At 44.5% G+C, this 24,088-nt stretch overlaps 1 protein-coding gene across 2 annotated transcripts in view; it reads right to left on the bottom strand.

The window, feature by feature from the left end:
• COL5A1 (collagen type V alpha 1 chain) overlaps nt 1-24,088 on the bottom strand; it is a 295,334-nt gene that overhangs the window by 93,264 nt on the left and 177,982 nt on the right. For both annotated transcript variants that reach the window (XM_019510780.1, XM_019510779.1), the window contains exons 12-25: nt 22,089-22,163; nt 20,930-21,022; nt 17,108-17,164; nt 16,572-16,625; nt 15,726-15,779; nt 14,823-14,876; nt 12,559-12,612; nt 11,121-11,174; nt 9,210-9,254; nt 6,118-6,171; nt 5,091-5,135; nt 3,890-3,943; nt 3,026-3,070; nt 1,310-1,363 (exon numbers count right to left, since the gene is read on the bottom strand). In XM_019510780.1, coding sequence (XP_019366325.1) covers nt 1,310-1,363; nt 3,026-3,070; nt 3,890-3,943; nt 5,091-5,135; nt 6,118-6,171; nt 9,210-9,254; nt 11,121-11,174; nt 12,559-12,612; nt 14,823-14,876; nt 15,726-15,779; nt 16,572-16,625; nt 17,108-17,164; nt 20,930-21,022; nt 22,089-22,163 — 792 coding nt within the window. The remainder of the gene's footprint in view (nt 1-1,309; nt 1,364-3,025; nt 3,071-3,889; nt 3,944-5,090; nt 5,136-6,117; nt 6,172-9,209; nt 9,255-11,120; nt 11,175-12,558; nt 12,613-14,822; nt 14,877-15,725; nt 15,780-16,571; nt 16,626-17,107; nt 17,165-20,929; nt 21,023-22,088; nt 22,164-24,088) is intronic.

Genomic DNA, 24,088 nt, shown 5'->3' with positions numbered 1-24,088 from the left:
TCAGCTAACAATTTTATGAACGAGCTAAATGCCCTTGGTGGAAAGGATAATCCCTTGGTAGAAAATGTAATTTTTCAGCATGTTCTGCATTTACATTAGAGAACATAACTGTTTTACATTTGTCGCTTTTACAAGCAGATGTCTCTTATGTGTTTTAAAATGAGATCTACTTTAAAGGCTGGAGATTTCCACACTTTAAATGTTTGGTTTCTAAAACAGGGTAATTATGAGGTTCCAAGATGGCAAGTTATCATGATATCTTAGCCTGCCCTTATCATTACTAGTATCAGACCAGTGCCTACAGTTCCTGACTGACAGCGGGGACCCACTGTGCTAGGTGCTGTACATACACATAATATGACCCAGTCCTTGTCCCAAAGAGCTAAACTGGAAGGCAGAAAAACACTGGAAGATGAAACGAGAGGCACACAGAGGTGAAGAAATGCCCCCTTACCTACACAGCACTTCAAGGCAAGCCTGCCAGGGGTTTTTAAACTTCTAGCTTAGTGACCTGCCCATGCTGCAAACTATAAGGCCTGATACAAAGTCCAGTGAATCAAGAGAAAGGGTGTTATTATCTTAAGTAGTGTTGAATTAGGCCCTTACGTTAGGCAGTAGGAGACCCTAAACTCACTGCCATCTGCCAACAGGTTTCACTTTGTGGGGTACGAGCCAAATAGGGCTTGCAGAGAGAAATAAAAGATGATAGCACTTCATGGCATGGAAAAAGATACAAAGAGCTGAGCAGCCCGTGTGCCGTGAGCTTCATCTTACCCAGAGCTCGCCCTACCTGCTTGCTGCTCCAAACATTGCAGGTGGAGACGAATGCAGCAACTGAATTTAAACCCAGTGGCCCATGTACAAAAGGGTTCATTTCCATTCAGAAAATGCATCCTCACCTTTGCCCGGGACTGGCTTGAGATGCATTCACAGCACACAACACTTAACCACCTATGCAGCTGAACTGCTGAGCCCTAGCAAGATGCTTAGTGGGCTGTCCCTTCTCTATGAACAAAGTGTTTATTGGAAGAAATTAGTATAGGGCAAATCCTGAGAGCTTCTGAAAACCCTTAAATGCATGGGAGTTGATGCCTTCTGCTTCCGAGGACATGCTGAGCCCCTTGGAGGACCTGCCCTAAAAGGCACGGTTGAAATAAAATCACCATAACCAACATATACATTCTCTATGGGGCCTGATGTTGTGCATCTCGAGCACTCAGGACCCACAGGGCACCCGGTGCATTAGTGGTGCCGGATCAGGCCCCTAGTGGGTACACGGGTTGGAGTCCCGCAGCTCCAGGCGACTTACCGGAGGGCCATCTGCACCAGGCATGCCAGGAAGACCAGGTTTACCCAGGGGACCCTAAAAAGATACCAAACGAACAACAGTCAGAATCCCTGAGGCACCAAGCAGGCTCCTGAAAGCGTTCAACTTTGTCCCGTAGAGAACAAGGGGCAATGTGTTCGAGGTGCAGCTCTTCCCCCGTGTGCCCTGGGTCCAGCACATGTTGGGGCACATGCAAGCTCCTCTGTTTAAACAGGAGCAACGGTTTACGGGGAGCATGACCACCACCCTTAGCAGAGCCCACTGGACTATGGTATGCAACCTCAGAAAGAGATGACAGTTTCTTATAGTTTCATAGTTTCTAGGGTCGGAAGGGACTTGAGATCATCTAATCCGACCCCCTGCCATGGCAGGAAAGAGTACTGGGGTCAAACAACCCCAGCAAGGTGCACATTATAAATGAGGCCTCAGCTTGATGAGGAGGAAAACACTATAGAAATGCACTAATTTAGGCCGTGAGCTTTCCACAAGGGTAAGGATTTGTGCAAATACAAGGGGAACCCTGGCATCTTTCAATGGGTTGCTGCGGTAGGACCACTGAGAGTGTGGAGAGGACCCATTGCATTTCGCAATGGGCTGCTATTTTGTGATGGGATTTGATGCAGCTTGTGCTTCTCAGACACCGCAGTAATGGGTGCTATGACAGAACAGGTAGGGTCCGATCCTGCCCTGCCCTCAGGCTTGCAATCCCCTTTACATCAGCTGCTACCAGCTGCTCCATTCTGGCCGGGCAGAGTTTTGCACATCTTCCAGGCCCGTGTAAGCAATGGCACAAATTGAGGGTGCAGAAGAACTGGACACACAGAGCATAAAACGTCACAGGAGATAAATATCATCCCATTTATCACAAAGGCTTAACTGGAAAACTATAAATGAGTGGGGCTGCCTGCCCTGTCTCGTTGTAATGGTTCAATTACTTTCCTTTAACAAGACAGATCCTGATCCTTTGACTGGAGCCAAGAGAATCTGTACTCACCTGAGCGTGTGACTCAGAAATTCAATCAGGAACACTTTTTTTTGCTTTGAAATTGTGAATGGGCTCTATTGGATAGTCTCCGATAAATAATCTCATCTTATTATACCGCGCCAGCACAATGAAGGTAATTCTCATGCTAGTCTATCTGATACACCCCAATTAAGTCAATGGGAGGCATACAAAAATACTCAGAGGAGTGAATTACAGCCCAGTCATTTCAGCAGGCAAACATTGTCCTCATTTAAACCTCAAAGTCGACATTGTGGGAGGGGTATAACTCAGGACAGAATTTGTTTGGCAAAGACAGTGTGCTATGCAAAAAATGGAAAAGCAGTGCAACTTGGCACATGTCAGGGTCCTGGTTTATAATGATCTCTATCCCCAAGATCGTACCGTTATTGTCCACGGATAGACATTTGCATATTCCGCCTACAGAAGTAGTTCGTTTCAAGTTATCTTATAACATTTTACCGAGGGCTGTCTTCAAAATGTTTCTCTTACGATGGGACGTGCATACAAATATTATGAGTTACAGACACACCGTGTTTTTCTTGTCTCTGCCCTGCCCAGAGTGGGAGACATTAAACTTTCATGTACACGGCTGCAAACAGATGTTACATATGGGGCAATGGAGTATCTGAAGAAGCAGATGCATAGCAATGGCAACAGTTGTCGTATGTGGCAGCTGCAGCCTATTAACGTACTTTATCTCCTGGTGGACCAATTGGACCCTGTGGACCTGGAAGACCCTGAGAAAAGAAGGAAGGTAGGGGTGGTTAGGAACAAATCATTCTTTCCAAACAGACTTGGCAGTGCCCCAGCAAAGCAGCATTCAAACACTTGCAACGACTGGGGATTTCACAAACTCCATTAGCGATCCAAATCTATTGCAAGAAATAAGTGTACACTTCTAAAGAGCATAATTGTTCTGTAGAAATTGCAAAATATATAGATATCTTTTTTGTTTTCGTTTGGTTTGGTTTGGTTTGGTTTGGTTTTTTTGCAGTTTCTCAGTTGGTCTCATCTCCGAACCAAGCGTTCTAGATGTTTGCATGCTTTTTTGTCTCAGACCAACACGGCACCCAAACACATCCCTAATTCTTCTGTGGAACTCAAAATGCTTTACAAAGGAAGCCTGGTATTATCTTACAATGGGGAAACTGAGGCATGTAATAAGGACATTGACTTCCCATGGTCCCACACAAGTGTAATGACAGAGCTGAGAAGCTGCCCCTGGACTCCTGACTTGCCATCCAGCCCCCTGGACATCAAAGATTCACAGTGAGATCTGGACCTGTTCACGGGATGGTCAGATCTAGGGATTTGCTCTGCTCTGGTCTACCAGCTGGAGCCAACAGCAAAAGAAAGACCCAAAACTAGTCTCAAGTTTCATCCCCTAAACTCAAAGGGATTTAGACCTAGAGCACAGGATTAGGTCCATTTCTAATGCAACTGTACCATTAGCCATTCATTATGTGCTATCCAAGCCATTCTTCAAGCCAAGATTTACTACAATGGGCAAATGATGCATTGATTCTTTTCCAACCAGTTCCTTTCGGTCGTCTTACCTGAGCACCTGGATTACCCTGCTGTCCCGGCGGTCCTGGTTCACCTTGAGGTCCCTGTCAGAAAGCAAAGCGGGGGCTCAGCGCACTCAACACTATAATGTTATGGCCAAAAGTTACGTATGCAGCGAAATACACCAAGAGAGGCAATGAATCCTCAGGAGTCAGGGTGTAAACAGACTACTGCAGGAGTCGGGAAGGACTTGTTCCCTCTCCACCTCCCATCGCACAGTTTGGGTGGGTGGTGATCGCATCCCTCCAGCGCTCCGTTAGCGGCCGCTGCCAGAAGTAGACAACACCAGTTCCCACATGCTATTGAGATCAGGTTTTTGCCAAAGAGAACAACTTTCTGGCTTCATTTGTGTGCTTTAGTTATGGAGGGTGGAGTTATTTTGATTAAAGCAATAGCTATAAAATATTTTGTGCGTACCCATGCTCACATATTATACACAAGCAAATACACATAACACTTCATGCAGGGATTCTGAAGTGCTTGAAAATGCAAATCATTATGCATCGCAGCTCTGTGCCAAGTCACATATTATTTTACTCATTGTAGATGTGACCAGAGAGTCAAGTGACGTGAACAAGGTTATGCAGGACACGCCTTTGGTAAAGCAGCAACAAAACCCAGGCGTTCTGGTTCCCAGTACCCTAGAACCACACAATACTTCCCCATACAGACAGAAAGAGCAAACTTTTAAAATGAGGCATTACTGATGGGAGAGTTTTACCCCTGCACAAAGGACCAGGAAAAAAAACCCAACATATGGACCAATTAAGTCCTGCTTGGGCCAATGTTTGAGGCACTGACATCATCCAGGCTTCATACTGGCTCTTCTAAAAAGGCGAATTTCAGTTTGATGCAGTCCCAAGCATTATACATACAAGACTTTTTGTCTTGGTTTAATGATTATATTTTGGAATTCATTATGACAACATAAATCATGATGAAAATGTTTGATCTTTGTGGGATTGTAATGTGTAATTCCATTGCAAATTATAATAAATTAGCATCCATTTACTGCAGAAAGATATCCTCCCTGGCTTTTACTGGCTTTGAAATGAGTCTAGACTAAAAAGCAATTAGCAAATCTAATTTAAAAAAGAATACATGCACACTCACACACATATTTATGTGTGTGTGTGTCTGTGAGTGTGTGTGTGTGCCTATTTCAAGACAGAGTTAATGGTGAAAACTTACCACATTTCCCTTCGGGCCTGTTTGTCCATCCATACCAGCCACACCCTGAGTAAGAATTTAAAAAAAATATATATAAATATATATATATATATATATATATATATATATATATATATAAAAATCTAACAGCATTAAGTCAAGAAAACATCTGGTTGTTTTGAGCCAAGAAAGCAGAAAGCTGCAACAACAACAAAAAAAGAAATACTGAGGCCCCTTGGACGGACAAGAACAGCTGTAAAGAAACAAATAGTTTTCGAAAGATACCTGGCAAAGCGACTCACTCAAGAATTCATGCAAGTTTGCATACTTAGGAAAGTCATTTCAACATTTTCCCTGTAGGTTTGATGCCCCTGCAGCGACCCCTGTACTATAAGAAGGACAGGAAAGAGACTCATAGCATCAAAAAGAAAAGTATCACCAAACCAAAAGAACTGTATGGAACCGTTCAAGAGAGTGGGTCAAGTCACCAGAGCTATGTTGTCCTACTGCACATGAGGATTTAATCCAGCATATTTCGGATAGCGTGGCTGATAAAATATAAAGACTGATAAGCTGGCTGAGATGGTCATAAAAATGCTACGACCTCTTCTAGAATGGACACTCTTACATATGCAATGCAATGCAATGGGATTTATACATGGAGACCAGGAAAAACTTTGGGTTTGCACATTCACTGAGTATCGACCATGGTATCATGGAGCACGGATGACTAGGAACCTCCAGCGGAGAGTCCAGAATTGTTCAGGGGGCTTCTTTGCACAGCATAAGCTATTTGGCTTTATCGTGCACTTTTGCCAGCCAAGCCAACTGAAGGCCAGATCCTCAGCTCCTGCCACATGTCCCAACAGGACTAAGCTGGGAACTGATGGCTTCTGAACTCACTCAGGGCATCTTGCTCACTTCAGTGTTTGGTCCAGATAAGGATGAGCAAGAGCCTCCTGCGGTCAGTAGCTAACTGTAGGACCTCGGCTGAACTAGCTGGGCTGAGTGGAGACAGCAGGGATGTGGAGCATGCTGTGCGACTTACCGGTGGCCCTGGAGGACCTGGTGGCCCTTTTGGTCCCAGCAAACCTCGGGGTCCCTGCAAAAGGAAATGCACATGCATATGAGGGGTCTCTTTCCAAGTCCTACTGAAATCAGTGGAATGAGTCCTGTTGACTTTATTCAGCCAAAGAGAGTCAGAAACAAACAGCCCAGTCAACCCCCCTGGCACGTTCCCTAGGGTCTGTAGGGTGCTGAGTGCTCATTTCTCCCCAGAAGATGAATATCTTGCATTCAAGACCTTGTCTTACTCTACCGCAACTATGCAACCGGTCCAATAAAAGAGACCACCCTATGATATCCTTGCCTCTTGCATAATTCCTGGACCGCCATGGCTACAGCATCAATCTAACGTGACCCTTTTTCCCATTGAAATCCTGAGCTCTGATGCTGCCGATCACTTGTCAGCTCTGCAACGTGTGCTCTCAGTCTTATTTTAGAATTGGATGTCACTGTAAATAAAAGTGTGAGTGCGAGTACAAGTGCGAGTGTGAGCAAGAGAGCGGCAGGCAGGCACGTGTGTGTGGATGATATTTTACATGAATAACAGAGGAAGACACAGCAGCAAATGTCACTTCAGCAAGTTTTGAGTGTTCAGTCCTGTATTTAACAAGCAAAGATCGGGAGGTATTTTCAGCGCCTTTGAGTGACTTAAGAACATTGATCCAATCAGCCCCTGCTTTTAATTACTTCGACACTTTTGATAAGCCTACCCTGAAAGTGCAGCGCCTTCTCTGAGCCCTCAGACAGACTCTCAGGTGAAAAGAAATGGCATGCAAGCTCCTGGACAGCCAGCATTTGAACCCGAGGCCCTCTGTTAGGTTAGGTATGGACAGCGCTCTCTTGCTATTTACAGGAGCAATGCTCATTCATTGCCACGGAGGAAAACTGTGCTTGACTGATGGGCACTTTGCCTGCCTCTCCAAATATTGCATATTGCTTTTGATAGTAGGGACAGCACAGAAGAGTTAAAATAAAAAGGTTACAAGATAAAATATGACAGCTTTTAAAAATAAAAGAGAGTCGGAGTCTGCAATGACTTCACTGGCCTGATCCTGGAAAGACTCAGGCTCAGCAACATCAGGACTGCAGTCATTTAAATGACTGCTGCGAGTTGGCCCAGGCTACTCAAACCAGCAAGGTTACCCACTTGCTTAAGCCTCTGCATACTGGGTCCCACAACAGCAACTCCCTAAGCTACATCCTTGTCTGAACTGTCTAGTGACAGCTGAACGACACCAAATTTTAAGCTTAAACCATCACAAGCCGTACACCTCACCCCTTTTATTTGCTATTCACTTTCAGGAAAGTGGGTTCTGGCTACAGGAAGCAGAAAATGTCCATGGAAATTACAGGCAGTACATTCACGGCCCCAAAGGTTTTTTGTATTATAATTTGAATCTCTTCCCTTGCTCTACATTTGCTCTTTTTCCCCCCTACTGCTAGTTTACGTCCACATGCACTTTGTCACCTAAACTTCTCTTTCCTGCCTGTACCACCTGAGCACATAAATGTTTTTAAGAAGTTAATAACCCAGAAGTTATTGCTTAGACACATGTTAAAGAGATAGCGGGGTTGATGAATCTTTTGCAGAAGTTAATCAGACGCCCCATCTATAATTTAGTTCCAATGACTCTGTAAATGCCAACCCTTTCCTCGCTTATATGAAGCTGTAAGCCAGCATTTCTCATCTATTACTCTCCTACCACCAGACTCGTATTTATAACAAAAAACAAGGCCTTTTTAAAGCAAGGCTGACAGTGGAGGGTAGGTAATTAATTTCCTTTTTATTACTAGGAAAATGTTTTGGACGCGGTAATCAGCTGGTTTTAATGAAGCGACAATTCTGCTCCACAGGGACATCTCTGGATAGTCAGAAAAGTAGCTTTTATTGTAACAAGTCAAGTCAGGGATAAATGGGTTTGGAAGCCATGGTGCTCTAAAAAGTCTCAAGCTGGCAACACCGTTGTGTCAGAAATTAATTCTGCTTCTCGAACGTGGTGAATCCTGTCAAACCCTAGAAGCCTTTATTTGAACTTTCTAGCTAAAGTTGCTTCAGTTGCATTTGCAACTCTTTGATCCTCATCTCTGGGAGGAAATGCGCCCCCCTCCGCTGAACCTAATTCAGCTGCTTCACAATTAGCAGCAAGGGCCCCGATCCTGAACAGGTCTGCAGATGCACTTCACTCGATACACGGTGGGAAGAAATACTGGCCCCAATGGTAAAACGCGTACTAGTTTCAAGAGGCCACTGTGAGCTCAATGGGACTGTTCATAGGGCATCAAAATGAGCATGTATTTAAAGTTATTGCAGGCTATGGGGTTTTAAGCAGAGGTGGGTTGCCAGGTGCCACTAGCATTGCCGGTGCTACAGAAACTGGATCTTTCCTGGATAGTATCAGAGGTTATAACAGTAGCCTGCTTATATCTAGAGTCAGGACAGCACAGATAAACCCCCAATATTGCCACAAATATTTGTGTAACCAAGCTTTGCCAGGACACACGCGCCTGCAAAAAAATCAAGGCTAAGCTTGTGCATATTCAGGAAAGCCAAAATATCACACACGCTTTCCAGGAGTGATTTAAACTGCAAGCTGCCTACGAAAGCACTGCTCACTTCATCATGTGACTCAGGCAACCAATCACTGCCAAGCAGTGTGCTTCAAATTCTGAATTTTAAATTTCCAAGTCATGGCGACTGAACAAACAAAGAAACAAACAAAAAATCAACGAGAAGTTTTGTGTTTTAAAACATAAATTAGTTTTGTGGAAGTTTGAAAACATAAATTAACTGGAGGGCACGTTGCTCTGCTTAAAGCCATCTCATATATCAAAAGACAGACAGCAGCTGTCAAATCAGTTATAGGCTACAAGTTGTTCACTTGGAAGTGATAAGAGGCTAGTATCTCTTTGCCGCCTTGAAGATTTTATCTGGATGCACTGCCTCGCACTGTGGGGTTGCTGGTGATTATCTCTACTGCAAAGACAGTGTTAGGTACTGGGACTGCAAACTCGAGAATCACCGATGTCCTGCAAAGCAAGACACCCACGTGCTGAAAGCAAGAAGAAAGTACTTACAGGTTCTCCAGGTAGACCTCTGGGCCCAACTTCTCCATCATCACCCTATGTGGCAGTAGAGGAGACAAATGAGAGGGAGAGAGTCAATCAGTTAAATTTCAGTCACATTCAAGGTATCTCGTCCTTATTAAATAATAATCGAACAGAAAACCAGCTTCCCTGGAGTAATAAAAGGGTATCCGTGCATAAGGAAGACCTCATAAGCCTCGATGCTAATACTGCGTGCGGAGTATTACCGGAGATTACAAATGCTGTAAGGATGCTTCATAATTCATGTCAGTGTTTATATAGATGGATGTTGTTAACACACCGGCTATTGTAGGAACAATTCGAGGCATATAAGTCAATGAGCAGCAGATTTAGTAACTAACTGAATGGAGACGCCAATATAGAAAAGCCAGCGTGGGAATTCAGCTTAGCTGAATTAAACTGTTAGCCCTCTGGATTGATTAGCAGAGCTAAAAATGGGGGGAGACTCTTAGATCATCTACTCCATCTCCTGTCAAAGCACCACCGATCCCTGCAGGATATTCTTCATTTCTTTGTCCCTGCACTTCTAAATTACACAGAGCAGGGGTTGGGCACCAATCCATGGGGAGGCTATGCCAGTCTGACACATCTCACCATTAGGAAATCAATTCTGACATGTTAAAAGAGCAGGATATAAAGACACGCAATTAAACTTGCTACTCTTTGCTTTGCCCTTTGGATGCCTTTCCCCCACTCCCTTAAAAAAACTCTTCTTGCCTCTTTGCATTCAAGACCTTCATTTCATGAGGGCGGGGGTATTACCCTGTTTGACAGAGGGAAATAAATAAATACATAACTGATCCCAAGCTAAAGAGAGAGATGTGATTAGAGCCCAGGGAGATCCTTCCTTACTCCTGGGGCTGTGATCACACCACTTAACTACACATTTCTCAGAGCTTTTCTCTCAATGGCTTCCACTAATTAAATGCAACAGTATTAAGCAGAAACAGAATTAAACCTTTTAATCTTTGATTCCCAAGGAAGTTGGGAACTCCCATCCCTAAGCCTTGCGGCACTGGACTGGAACATATTGAAGAGACGTGTAAAATAGGAAGCACGTTTTATTTGGAAAGGAAATTCAACCCCCTTTTTTTTCCCCCTCTCTTAAATTTCTTTGCAAAACAATTAATAAACTGTCCCCGTTTTCCAAGAGGAAAAAAAAAAACAACTTTCAGAAGACTTTGCCCCCTTATATTTTTCTCCCTTCCCATCCCCTTCTCTTTTTTCCTCCCTTTATACCTTTTTCTCTCCCCCCTCCCCCACCTTCCCCATTTCGGGCTGCAAAATGGAGTGCAGAAGAAAACAGGAAAGACATTAGAGGAAAATTCAAAATCTGTTAGTTTTCATTTGGGGCCAAAAAAGGGGAAATTTTGAAAAATCCAAATCTTGGCCATGTATAAAAGGGAAGCCAGTTAAAGCCAAAACAAAGGGGTCATATGAGCCCAGTCTTCATTCCTGCCCAGGGCAGGGAGTCGGACTTGATGATCTGCTCAGGTCCCCTCCGACCCTATATCTATGAATCCATGAAAGCCTAAGGTGGAAAATTAAACCCTGCATTTTACCTTTCCAGAGAGCCCCTTCAAGGGGCAATATTCAGTACCTGGTGGCACTTCCCAAGTATAGCATGGACACAACAGCAAACACAGTCGGGGCCAGTGCAACACATGCTGAGTCACAACCACGTGTCCGGTGGCCGCTCTTCTTCTCCAAGACCCCAAGATGAACTGCTATCAGTTCAGACAATCAGTGTTTTGCATTAGGTCCTATGCCAGGGCTTGCTTGCTGTTTTCATTACACATCTGTCTGATGTTGCATCTGCTTCTTGTTTACAAGGCTTAATTCTTAATTCAAAGGAGCGCTGTGCTCAGAGATAAAACTTACCCTCTCCCCATCCTCTCCGGGTGCTCCAGGGGGGCCGGATGGACCTGGCTCACCCTAGAAAAGAAAGGACAGAATCAACCACCTTGAGGATGTCTCAGAGAAGACAGACGGATTTCATTTTCCCTTACAGTGATGTATAGCAGCTGTACGGCATAGGAATAAACTCTGCTTCATTGTTCCTCAACCTGCCTAAGCCCAGAGGTACTCAGCTTCCCGCCCTCCCCCCTCCAGCAATCTCCTAGTATCCTTTAAAAAAGTTAAACAGTCGTCAAAGGGTCATGAAGGACCATCTTGTATGATGGTCCATCCGCTGTAGTGGCATCCCCAACCCATGTGCAGTCCCTTCCACATCTGACTCATGACAAGGCATGTCCTGACTGCCTTCCCCTCGCACACTTCTTGCTGCAAGAGATGCCCTCCCTCTTTACACCCTGGCTCAGGAATCGGTGTAGGGAGGAGGCCACAGATCATGGGGCTCCACAAATTTGGACAAGGGGAAATGTGTGGCTGCAGGAGTGTCATCATAGCCTATGCTAAGCTCACTGCCACTGTTAGCATGAATTAACATGGGGCATATTGTAGGACGACTGCTGGGCACTCATGAGATGCAATGCAATTAGTATCATCGGAGGCTCCTGTTTAATTGTTAGCATCTCCTCTACGGAATAACGGGCCACAGGATCTGTCTGTCGGGACTATCGCAACCCATCAAAGACTTGCTTGGGGCATGTCATTCTGGGTATGGAAGCCAAGCACCGTCTCTACCATGCACGCTGCGTTGACTTTGAGGACAAGGGCTCAGCTTTGGACACAGCTGTTACTGCTACGCAAAACGCACCGCAGCATTTCTGAATGTGTTAAACGTCTCCATTACGCTCTACCTTTCTGTCCCAAAATGGCCTGGTAATCACTGTGTAATCTGCTTGACTCTTAAAACATTCCCCCTGGCTTTATAAAATAATGACTACATTCTTCGGGGTGTTCTTGCCCTGCCAAAATAGCTGGTCTTTTGCAATTTTTCCCATTCTTTAATTACAAAGCAAAGAGAAGGAACCCATTTTTTTTGGCTGGGTTTCTATCAACAATGGCACCATCTAAAAGTGGGTTTTGTTTCTTGCTTTTGTGTGTGTGTGTTTAAATCTGAGTTCTTGTAGTCCTTCCAGAGACTTTTTTCCTTCCCTCTCCCATGTGATTCTGCAAGGGTTTTTTGACTTCTCAACATGTGAAAGCTATGGTTAGACAAGATTTTATGACACATCCTACACACTTTTATAGGCTCTGTCATTCTCTTGCAATCGCCCTTCTGGAGGCTAATTGCAGTCTGTTCAACTCCCATCACCACTCAAAAAAACCCTCCTTACTACCCCCTGCATTTTAGCATTGCACAGCCATGAGTTTTAAATATAATAAGTACAACACAACAGAAACTAAAACTTACTCTGTTTCCCTTCTCACCAGGCAAACCAGCTAATCCGTCAAAACCACGGTCACCCTGAAAAGAAAAGAGAAGTTTAGTGTTAAACAGGGATTGGTACTCCTCCTCCCTCTGTGCCCCCCTCCAGGTCTCCCCAAAGAAACCAAGCTTTGCCTTCCTTTCCAAATACCGAAGATTTTAGTATTACAGATGAAACAGCTCAATTAGCCCATGTTACCCACGTGATTCAAATCACCAAGGATTTTGCCAGACCAACTTCAGGTTTCTCAAACAATATTCCACCACTTCCCCCCGGAGAGATTTCCACTGCTTCACGCAACTCCCTTCACAGAAGCAGTTATGATATTTGGTCTCCTCGGTCTATATTTTTAACTCTCTTCATTTCACGCCATTGTGAATCATAGCCCCCTGGTAGCAACCAAAATACCAAACATTCCCGTGCCTGTCAACACCTTTTAAATTAATTCCACCCCAAAGTCCTCTAATAATACATCCCGTCTTTCTGCCCAGAGCTTTCCCCGCTTAGCCCTTCTAGAGATACTCAAGGTAGGGGAGGAGAATAAAGCCACCCGATGCCCGAGTTAATAAAAACAGGATCAGGGAAGAGAAGTTTGCTGACCCAAGAAAGAAGATTGCTAAATGTGAAATGTGGTTGCCTTCACTTTGGAGCTGCAGAGGACATTCCCTTCAGTGAAGTGACTGACAACTAGTCTCAAGTCAGGGTTAAATAGAAGGAAAATGGACATCACAGACATGTCCCTGTTTCATTCCTGGGTAGCCTTTGTCCTTCGGAGGTGCAGCACGCTAAGCTGCTCAGCACACATAGAGCCTGGTGGAGGCCAGCCCGAGGCAGCAGATATCGACTGATATTTTAACTGATGCTGAGAAGTCATGTATGGGAATAAAGCAGGGCTTGGCACCGCTAAGCTAAAAGAAAGAACAACTCTCTTGGATCAATCCAGTCCTTAGTAATCAATGGGTAATCAGAGTGCACCGTGCACCCAGGATCAGGCCCCTGATTCGTACCCAGTTTGACCAAGAAAGAAGACGATGCTGTCAGGTGGCCAGGGTTGAGTCCCAATGCTACCACAAAGCTAACTGATTGGCCTTGGACAAGTCATTGCAGATTAAAAATGTGAAGAATTAAAACAAAAACAAAGGGAAAAAGTCAAGTGCGTTGGGGTACTTCCACCCCAGGACGCCTGCTTCGGCAACGCCACCCACGCGACCGGGGAAAACTGCTATTGCAATGCGAGGGATGAAATTGCTTGCCCAAGGTCACACAGTAAAATAATGGCTGAGAATCCAGGAGCCCTTTCTCCCATTCTTTTCTGCTAACTTTTAAATAAACCCTCCCTCAAATACAGCGCATCGTAACATGGCAAGATGCATGGCCCCAGCCTCGCGACATTGCAATCAGGGAAAGTCTGCAATGCCGGAGCCAACTGAAGAATAAAACCGCTCACTAAGAGAGCAAACAAGATGAGTGATGGCTATTTTTATCGAGCTCCAGAGCATCCCTCTAAGTCCTTGCATGATGGAATTAGTCGCCATCTCTGCTGCTATTTGTTACTCTCCATTCCCGTTTTCTTGGCATCCACTCCTTCAAAGGGAGTAGATACTCGTTAAAGCACTTGACTGGAGAAATGCTTTGCAGTCTCCTTTCAACCCTCCCCCCATTCCCACATCTACTCCAGTGTCAAGTATTTACATAAGAAAGTACTTAAACCTTTCAATAGAGGAATTCCTGAGCAAGCTCTCTCTGCATTCACTTGTGGATGTAAACAGCTCCTTTCTTGGCTGATAATAGCACAAGATCCCGGGGAACTAAAGAATTGCATCTCTGCCATCAATACATGGCATTACAATTCCAGGACACACCATCTGCGTTTCCTTTCCTGGTTAATGGGTATTTTTTCTGGAGTTATTATTTCATGACATTTTCAACTGTTCATTCATGTTTGCTTTTCATAATTGGGATTCCAAAGCATTTGCTCTTTAACCATGCGCACAGAGGGAACAGATTTCTTACTCATGGGGTTCCTCTGGTTAAACAATTTTATGGAGGAGAGAGATTATTATCGGCTATTTTGCATTCAGGCCCAGGTGTCTGATTCCCGCCTCTGTTGTGCTGAACCCCCGACCGAAGCAGATACTGCTGGATCACTCCCATCCTAGTGGACTGGATTCACTTGGCTGGGGTCCACTCTGTTGCTCTATGTAAAAGCAGCTGTGAACACAAAGAGCATATAAATATGTAACGCTACCTTTGGTCCTGTCTGCCCTGGCATCCCGCGAGCGCCATCACTGCCAGCACGTCCCTGAAACAGAGAAGAGAAAGACAAGAACAAAAGCTAAGCAAGACCACAGAGACATCTGCTCTTTGGTTTGCGGCAGACTGAAGGTTTATTTAAGTCCGAGCCTCCTTGCTGTGGGATAAGGGATAAAAATGATAGCGTGTTTTTGAGGTAGTTGCATGCCTGCTTTTGCCCAGCTCACAAATCAGGGTCTTCAAGTAAAATGGTAGGGGACTGCTTCAAACGTGAGATGCCAGGACCAGGTCACTGATTTGAGAGAGGAAACGTGAATAAAACATCATTCAATACATGTCAAGCTATATAAGTGATGGTGCACATGGAGTGCAATGAGACGGTGGTGATTAACAACCCCAAAGTTGGTCACACAAGGTCGTTTTTTAATTCTTCCTATAGCAAGAAGCAGCAATGCCTCGGGGAAGCTGAAACCCTTAATGTGACCAGGTGGCAATGCCGGTTCACTGCATCAATAGGCTGTAGGCCATCTCCGAGATGAACCCAGTGGGTCTCAACCTCCTCTCAAGGCAGAGAAGCAGGATCGACCAGTCAGTGGAACTGGACCTAAAGTGCTGTGATAGGATTGAGCATTAAGCCAAGGAGAAGGGAGGGAGAACCTGGTTTGGCTGACTAAAGCAAAGGAAAAAAAAGGGAAATCAGAGCTTATGGAGGCCTCTTCTCTCCATCCCTCCTCTTCTACCGCCAGCTCTTCAGACTGCACCATTATGTGCACATGCCAGATGCAGAAGCCGCGGTGGAGACTGACTCCAGGGCCAGGTGCTCGACACCTCCGGGGAGCACGTGTTCAGAGGTGCGTATCAGGCATATACGAACATCAAAGATGCCAAGCGCACTTACCCTGCGGCCTGGTTTTCCTGAGGGGCCTGGTGGTCCTTGGATGCCACGGGGACCCTGCGAAAGGATGAAAAGATTAAAAAAAACAGTAGCACCTGATGACAGGCACTGCATCCACCCAACTTCTGCGTGTGTTCAAATGAAAGCTGCAGCCATGGGAAGAGCTCCTTGCTTGTTCCCCACAACATGCTTTGCAGACCAATCTTTGCATCTTTGCTCGGGCTTCTCATGGAAGGGAATGGGTGTTGGCTGAGTGTTGCTAAGACCTAAAGGGTCTTCAGGATGGAAGTACTAGCTATCTCAAAAAGGTACTGCCTCCCAGAGCACTCATCTACCTTGTGCTTAGGTGTCTGCCCACACTGGGATGTGCTGCTGGCCGTGGAATTGCTACTGGAGATGATGAGGTTTAAAGGTACTCATAAGTAGACCAAGGTGTGAAGATGTATGACTCTCATCCTGGTAACCCACCCTGGAATCTACAGCATTGGGAGTGGAAGAAAAATTCCTATTGCACTGAACAGCAGTTTGGCTCGAGTTAAGACTAAGCAGTAAATCAAAGGCTTTCAGGACTTGTCCACAAAAGTCTTTGCTGGAAATCAGCACTGCCTGTCCCTTGATGTGTCAGCCTGGATAGTTCTCGTTAACAAGATGCCTCAATTCTGCATTCAGATACTTGAATGCACCCAATGGAGAAGGGATATTTCAGCACCTTCCCAAGTTTGCTTGCCCTTTAGAAACTCCCACCTCCAGAACACTTACTAGAAAAGAGACATAATCCCACACTTAGCAGCTGTAGACACCATATCATTACCACTCCCTGAAGACATTAAGTGATGTTTTCATACATACCTGAGGTCCCATATCACCAGATTCCCCCTTTATTCCTCCACTCCCTGGGGGTCCCTGTGAGGGGTATAATGAAGTTAATTAGACTGCGTCACTGTGAAGACACACGGAAGACATGGGCTGTCAAAAAAAAAAGGGCTTGCTAAATTAGGCACCTCAAGAATTGGCTGGGAATCCACAGCACCCAATGCAGCAGATGCTCTGGCAACCAAAGCTTGGATACCAAACAACCCTTTCCTATTTGTACTTTAGACTGTTTTGTGCATTGCTTCTGTTTGCCGCAAGGCTTAAATCACAGACGGTAATGATGACGTGGGCCGGCATGGGAGAACACGCAGAAGCTACAACTGTCTGTATGTATTCTGCGTGTGCAAATCCCAGCATCAGTGCACACGGCAGCAGGCAGGTGTTAGCGTGCAGAAGGGAGGTGCACATGTGAAGACCCTTCTGACTACCAGGACATTAATAGATGCCGGGGCCCAATTTAGAGGCAACTTCCAAATGTCAGTTTTGCCTCTAGCATGAGGCCATTTACTTACCATAGGGCCTGGCCTTCCAGTAAGACCCATTGGGCCTGCAGGTCCTCTTAGAGCCAGCTGCAACAGAAAATGAAAATCAAATGATTTTGCTGCTCTTTGTATCCCATCGGTGGACTCAGACAAAGCCACCGTGAATCGCACCTTACACAGGCGAGAGGGGCTCTAATACTGGAAGCAGAAATTATCCTCCTGTATATGCCAAGTGGGCAAAATACATGACTTAAGAGATACTGGTGCTATATCCTTGAAGACAGGGAGCCTTGGCACAGAAGGGGCCTATTCCTGTTCAAAGGCCAAACTCACTCCTGGGGCAGTGTCTTTAATTTCTGTGAAGTTATACAAGCAATGAAGATTGCTTAGACCGTATGATATATATCAAGTGTTATATTATATAAAGTATATACATTATACAGTCTCCCTTCCAGGAAGGATGTGCCAGTGAGCCTGATCCCTGGCTGCTTTTAATTCACCTATGGGATAATTAGCCACTACAATTTAATTTGCCATTGGCTTGAGTCTCCAACAGCATCCACACCGTCGTTATATTAGCGTACCTCCACTGAAGAGAATATACAGTCTCCAGGATATACACGGTATTGCTATGTATGCAGGTCCATTTTTCAAGATGCTGCCCATTTCCTCTATTATATATGGTGCAAGGGCTACATTTATGTAGATAATGGAAAGTAGCTCAGTAAATTAATTAATAAATAGGTATATAAAACAGGCCAAATCCTTAGCTGATGTTTGAAGTTGATGAAGTTATGCTGTTTTTCCATCAGCAGAAGATCTGGCTCTGTCTGAGCCTCCTCTCGCTCTTAAATAACTTGAGTAAGACAGATGCTAATAAGGCTCTTTGTGCTATACAACTGAAATTAAACTGTGCCTATACGTGCATAGATTAAAGGAGATTTTCCCCCTTTACTTTCATTATCCATAACCTGACAGTTCAATTTAGGGCAATATGATTTTTTTGCTATTCCTAGACATGGAACATCAATTCAACTCCAGTGGGCCTTTTTTAGCACAATAATTAAAAAGTTATGTAGCCGGCATCAAGTCAATAATTTTGATGGCGGGTAATGGGCCTGCCCATACTTTATAACATCACTTGGACAATTTGTTCCATTGCCACAATTCAATACTTTAAAAGACTTGTAATTATCTGTGTGCTCCAGTAATTAAAATCTACTCGTGATTGCACTTGGAATGGCATAAATATTGCACAAATGCTACTTTTGGCATCTTTTTAGTATTCCCCATTTAAAAGTAGCTGCTGAAAAATACTGCCTGCTGGGACCATGTTTGGTCTTTACTGAAAATCAAATTTCTGGGGAATATATCAATTTAATAACGCAATTAACTAAAATTAAAAGAAAGAAAATCATCCTTTCCACTCCAGGATTCCTTTTCCTCTCTCCACTCAAACACACACTCTGCCTTAAGCAAGGAAAAGTCTGATTCAATCTCTCTCTCTCTCAAATGCAGTTGCTAGTGATCCCAATTTGAATTTGTAAACTGGACAGAGCTGTTCAAAAAATGGAAAAATTATATTTTTTTACCCCCAAACCTCACAGCTGATTTTTAGCTACATTTTTATATTAACCAATACATTATTTTTGGCCAAAGAACACTTATTGTTTTGATAGAGATATAGATATATTATGTGGTTGTATATATTACTTTGGTTATAATTTTGATTGGTGTTATATCTATCTATCTATCTAGGTATCTATCTCTCTATCTATTTATATACTATAGATAGAGATAGAGAGAGAGATCTATATATAGATATCTATAGATATAGTTATATCTATTTAGAGAGATATTTATATAGATCTCTATCTATCTATCTATATACTCTCTCTCTATATATATACTATACTATACTATACTATACTATACTATACTATACTATACTATACTATACTATAGATAGATATTATAGATAGATATTATAGCTAGATAGAGAAATCAAACTCTCTATATAGATAGCTATATAGATACATATATCTATTTTTTTACACACACACACACACACACACACACTCTCTCTCTCTCTCTCTCTCTCTCTCTCTCTCTCTCTCTCCCTCTCTCTCTCTCCAAATTTTCCATGCCCAGGGAAAGAAAAACAACCTAAAAGAAAAAAGAGAATAGACATTTTACATGAAAACTTGTTACTCAAAAACCCAATTTCCAGCAAAATAAGTTTTGATGGCAATTTCTAAGCAGCCCTAACGTGGGACTGATTAGGCATCGTTAGAAACACAATCCTTCAACATGACTGTCAGATGATTAAAGGGCAGAAAAATGGGGCTGTCTTCAGAACAATGGCCTTGTGCTCTGTCTGCGTGCAACTAAAATTGCACTGACTTGTAAATTTGAGGTTGGAGGGGAGCCAAAATAACCCCATCTAAGCCAAACTCCTCATTAGAAGTCACAACAGGGAAAGAGAAATGTGCCACCCTGCTAGCTCAAATTCTGATGTACCTGATTTCATTGAATCATGTAATGAGTTTCTTTCTGGCCATTACAACAACTGCGCCCAAAGGCTGCAGCTAACGGCAGCACACGCTGTTTAGCCATTCACTACACCAGGGCTGCATCTAATTTAGGTGACAAGGGCCACATTCTGACTTGGACTACATGAAGGCACAAGAGAATAAGGGCCGCTGCTTATCCCTGCGTGAACCATGCAGACTGGAGACCTGAGTTGCTGGCTGAAGTGCAAATACCCACATGAGATCCATGCAGGGGTGCAGAACAGGTCAAACCTGCGCTCCGTGCCCCATGCTCTTCGCCAGCAGCAAATGACCCACTGAATGTGTGCATGGCTGAGCAGTATTGCTCATTTGCCATTGTAATAAGTGGGCACTGATTACTACCCCACACTAGCAAGGAATAAGTACGGAAAGGGACTGGACCTCCAAGGGATGCCTCTGGCTACAGTGCCTCCCTGAGCTGTAGCTTACGCTCCCCCAGCCTTTGCTGAGGGCTGTTTCTAAAGCTCCTGTCTAGCTCAGATTTGGCAGTACTAAGTAAATAATGCAAAAATGCATTCTCCGAATGCCTTCCTTTCTGCCATAATTATGTCTACTGTGTTTTCACTGCCACAAGTGAGCAATCCTGGTTCCCTCCCCAACACACATGCTTGTGCTAAGTGAATTTCAAAATGACTCTCCCTGGAACTGAAGTTTTAATTTGAACATGTGAATAACTGGGTGTTAAGTGCTGGCATATTCACACAGTCAGGGTACAGAAACAATACAGTGGAGTGTAGGTGGCAGATAACAGATAATAACCAAAGTAGCTTGAATGACCAGCATGGACAGGGAACTTTTTGTGATGGCTCCATAGCTTCAAATACCAAAAAAAGGATAGTCATCACATACTTTCAAATAACAATGTTTGAAGGAAATTGTGACCCGTTTGCTGATTCATGGAAATGAAGAACAATTTACATGCGTGATATTTGCTGATTTATTGAGAATGACCCACTCAAAATATAACACATGCATAACAAGATTTAAAAGGGGTTTTCAACACCAGGGACCAAGCTTTCTGCTGGCATAAACAGTAATATTCCAATGAAGTCAAGAGACCTCAAACCGTTTGCAGCAGCTACAGACTTGGTTCAACCCCCACCCCACAAAAACACAAAAAAGCCCCACCCATTGCGGAGCTTGGGTTTCCAGAGATGTAAAAGTTTGGCATGTCTAGGTAATATTGAATAGTTACAGTTTGTAAAGGCAAGACTTGAGGAACACCATTGAGTGTGCTTACCCTATTCCAAAAGCACCTGAAAGATGCGTTTTCACTTACCCTGGCCTGCTGCAGTATGGCTTGTGCTTGGGCTTCCTGTGCCGAAACGAGAGGTCCTTTTGAGCCACCATCTCCTCCTCCACTAAAACGGAACTGCAAGGAACAAGGTGCAACGAACAGGTCACAAGGTCCCTGTCCCAGCTCCCTCCCTGGACTTTCCCTGGTACCTTTATTCGGCATGGCTGGATAACTCAACCCTGTCAAGAAGAGGTTTGCCACCACAGGGTATCTTCCCAAACTGGACGGAGAATGCATTCCATGATCTTTTAAGGCCTCTCTCCACCTCTGATATCTATGAAACCTGGCTCTTTGCAAGGGGAAATCCTAGGACTCTACGACTTCGATGATACTACCGCCTCATCTAGGTTGAGCATAACCCTCTTGTTCGGTTGGTACTAGCTACTAAAACCAGCTGACAAGGTGACCTCGGCACACTGAATCCAAGAACATGATTTACAGGCCTGGGGCTTGTTACTGCAGGGGCCAGCAAAGGTATTGTAATGGCCAGCTAAGCACTATAACAACATTTTGCAGCTGGTCTAAGCAGCACTGGGCCTCCTGCCAGCAGCCTACGCATGCATTACCCCACCACTTGGAACCTGTACAAGTGCACTGTGGTTTCTATGCAAGACTCCCTTCAATACCCAACTGCTTCTTTTCCAGCCATTGGATTCCTTGGGGTTTTCTCATATCAAGAGAGACACAATGCATTCAGCGCCATCCCTTTGGTGTCCTAGGACCAAGAGGGCTGATTCAGTGCATGTTAGCTTTGCATGGGGGAAAAGACCACTGCTTCCAGAGGCAACTAGTCAAAGTCGATACCTGCAATTTTGGGAACCCAAACTGACCTTTGAAACGGGTCTGATTTTCAGAGCATGGGTGCTTAGTACTGTTGGGCTCCTCTAAGGTGTCTCAAGTCAATCCTCCTCCCGTGGAAGCTGAGCACTTTTCATTCATGAATTTTAAACTTGGCTTTTACCAACCAAAGAAGTAATTTGACTGGGTGAGTGAATATAAAAATGTGGGCCTCCATTTTATAAAGAGGAAGAGAGTGATTCACGTGGGCATGTGAGCTCCCCAACAATGGACATTAGTAGTCAGGTGTAGGACCCTGAATTATTTACAGATCTCTTTGTACTCAGGCCTTTTTGGTACTTACAGGCAACATAAGCATTGTCCCCGGTGGTCCTGGTAAGCCATCTGCTCCTGGAAGACCTGGCCGGCCAGGAGGTCCCTACAGTGGGAAGAAAGTAAAGATGAATCACTATATATAGCAGGTATGTAGAAATCTAGTTATTCCCAGGGGCTGCGGTAGTTGGAAGGGCATTTGCCTCTCCTTCAACATGGACAAAGCTGATGAGTATGCCCTGAGATGCTTCCCATCTCAATGGTATTCAGATCAGACTAAAGCTGGTGGCCTGTTTAAGCAAACCATGTGGTAAAACAGCTGTAAGCACACATGGAGTTTCTTGGTAATCCCATCCTCTCACCCCTTGCCCCAGTACTTTCAAGTGTGCCATGAGCAAGAGCAATGGTATCAATATGTAGTTGGGCACATTAAACCCAATTATAAAAGTATAGGAAACCTCATAAGTCAGACCAGGAAATATGAAATGTGAGAGAATAAATACATTTCTGTGCATGTTCAATAAACTGGCTCATTTCTTTCTTTTTTATCCTACTGAAATAGTTTTGTCAAAAGTGGGGCCAAAACATCTGCTGGGGTCATTCAGAAAAGCTCCATGGATGTCATTGCAACTCTGCTGATGAGCATGAGCTGTGCATCTTGAGTTCACTCTAAGGGAACAATGATGCAGTCAAAAAACTATTGATGAATCTATAAATAATAAAATATGGCCCGTTTTCTAAAAGCAGCCTCCAGATTTTTTGCACTCACAGTTACAGGTCTGCAAAAAATGCCCAAGTTAGCCCACATTTGCACATCCATCTAGCAATACAACATGCAAATAAGGACATCATCTAACTATCGCGTATGCATGCGTAACTGCAATTTTTCACACCAGCAGGCAAAGCTATGGACATTGCAGACCCAGTCCTTTCCCATTTGAAGAGTTTTGCCATTCACTTTAAGGAGGCAGGATCAGACTCCGGCCAAATAATACTAAATTCAGGTGTGCTTTCATGTTTTCCTGCAATAACTTAGAGCAGTCCCATGTTCATTTAATTTTTTCTTTCTGTTGAAAGGAAAGTTGCATAAATTGTCCTGAGTGAGCTCTCTGGAGGTGGCCGTCTGTGCTGCATTGGCCATTTGAGGGTGATGGGGTCTCTGAGGAGGTGCAAACAACGTCCTACTGCTTTCTGCACTGGCATTTTCAGTATTTGGGATGGCATCTGCCTGGCCCTACTCCTTCATCCAGGAACCTGAACATTGGATGGAGTCTTGCCAAGTCTCATTCTCCCTTCAGCGATCTACAAAGCAGGATCGTCCTGGCTTCTGGTGCACACCCAACAATCCCAAGAAACCTCCTCCCTGTACAAAGCGGTAGCCTTGATTAGCATTACAAGACTTTGCTGTGCCTCCACTGCATTATGTGCATGCAATCAAGGGCAGCCTCTGCCCTCAAAAGGCAAGGTAAAGTGATGGTGGAGGGGTGCAGGCTGGAGAGGGACACAGGGGGCAGGAAGAAGCAGAGAAGGACACATGGGCATTTTTCAGGAACATGCAAGTTTCACCGACTTTCAAGCAGATGTAGGCATTTAAAATGGGAAAATGGGACTGAGAAGCCATGGGCACCAAGGGTGACATGTCCTTAAGTACATTAAGAAACTGGGGGGCTGTGGTGTAGACACCCACACAGTCAAATGGGTCGCCAGCTGGCTGGAGGGCCGCACCCAGAGGGTGGTAGTGGATGGGTCCTTCTCAACCTGGAGGGATGCGGGCAGTGGGGTCCCACAGGGCTCCGTCCTCGGGCCCGCGCTGTTCAACATCTTCATCAGTGATTTGGATGAGGGGGTAAAAAGCACCCTGTTCAAATTTGCTGATGACACTAAGATGTGGGGGGATGTGGGCACACTAGAAGGAAGCAACAGGCTACAATCAGACCTAGACAGGTTACAAGGGTGGGCAGATGAGAATAGGATGGGATTCAACACAGACAAGTGCAAGGTGATGCACCTGGGGAGGAACAATCGGCACCA

This window comes from Gavialis gangeticus, unplaced genomic scaffold (genome assembly GCF_001723915.1).
Source record: "Gavialis gangeticus isolate Ggan-Ray unplaced genomic scaffold, GavGan_comp1, whole genome shotgun sequence".
Lineage (NCBI taxonomy): Eukaryota > Metazoa > Chordata > Crocodylia > Gavialidae > Gavialis > Gavialis gangeticus.
Note: the sequence above shows the minus strand (reverse complement) of the source record. Positions and strands in the feature narration are given on the sequence as shown.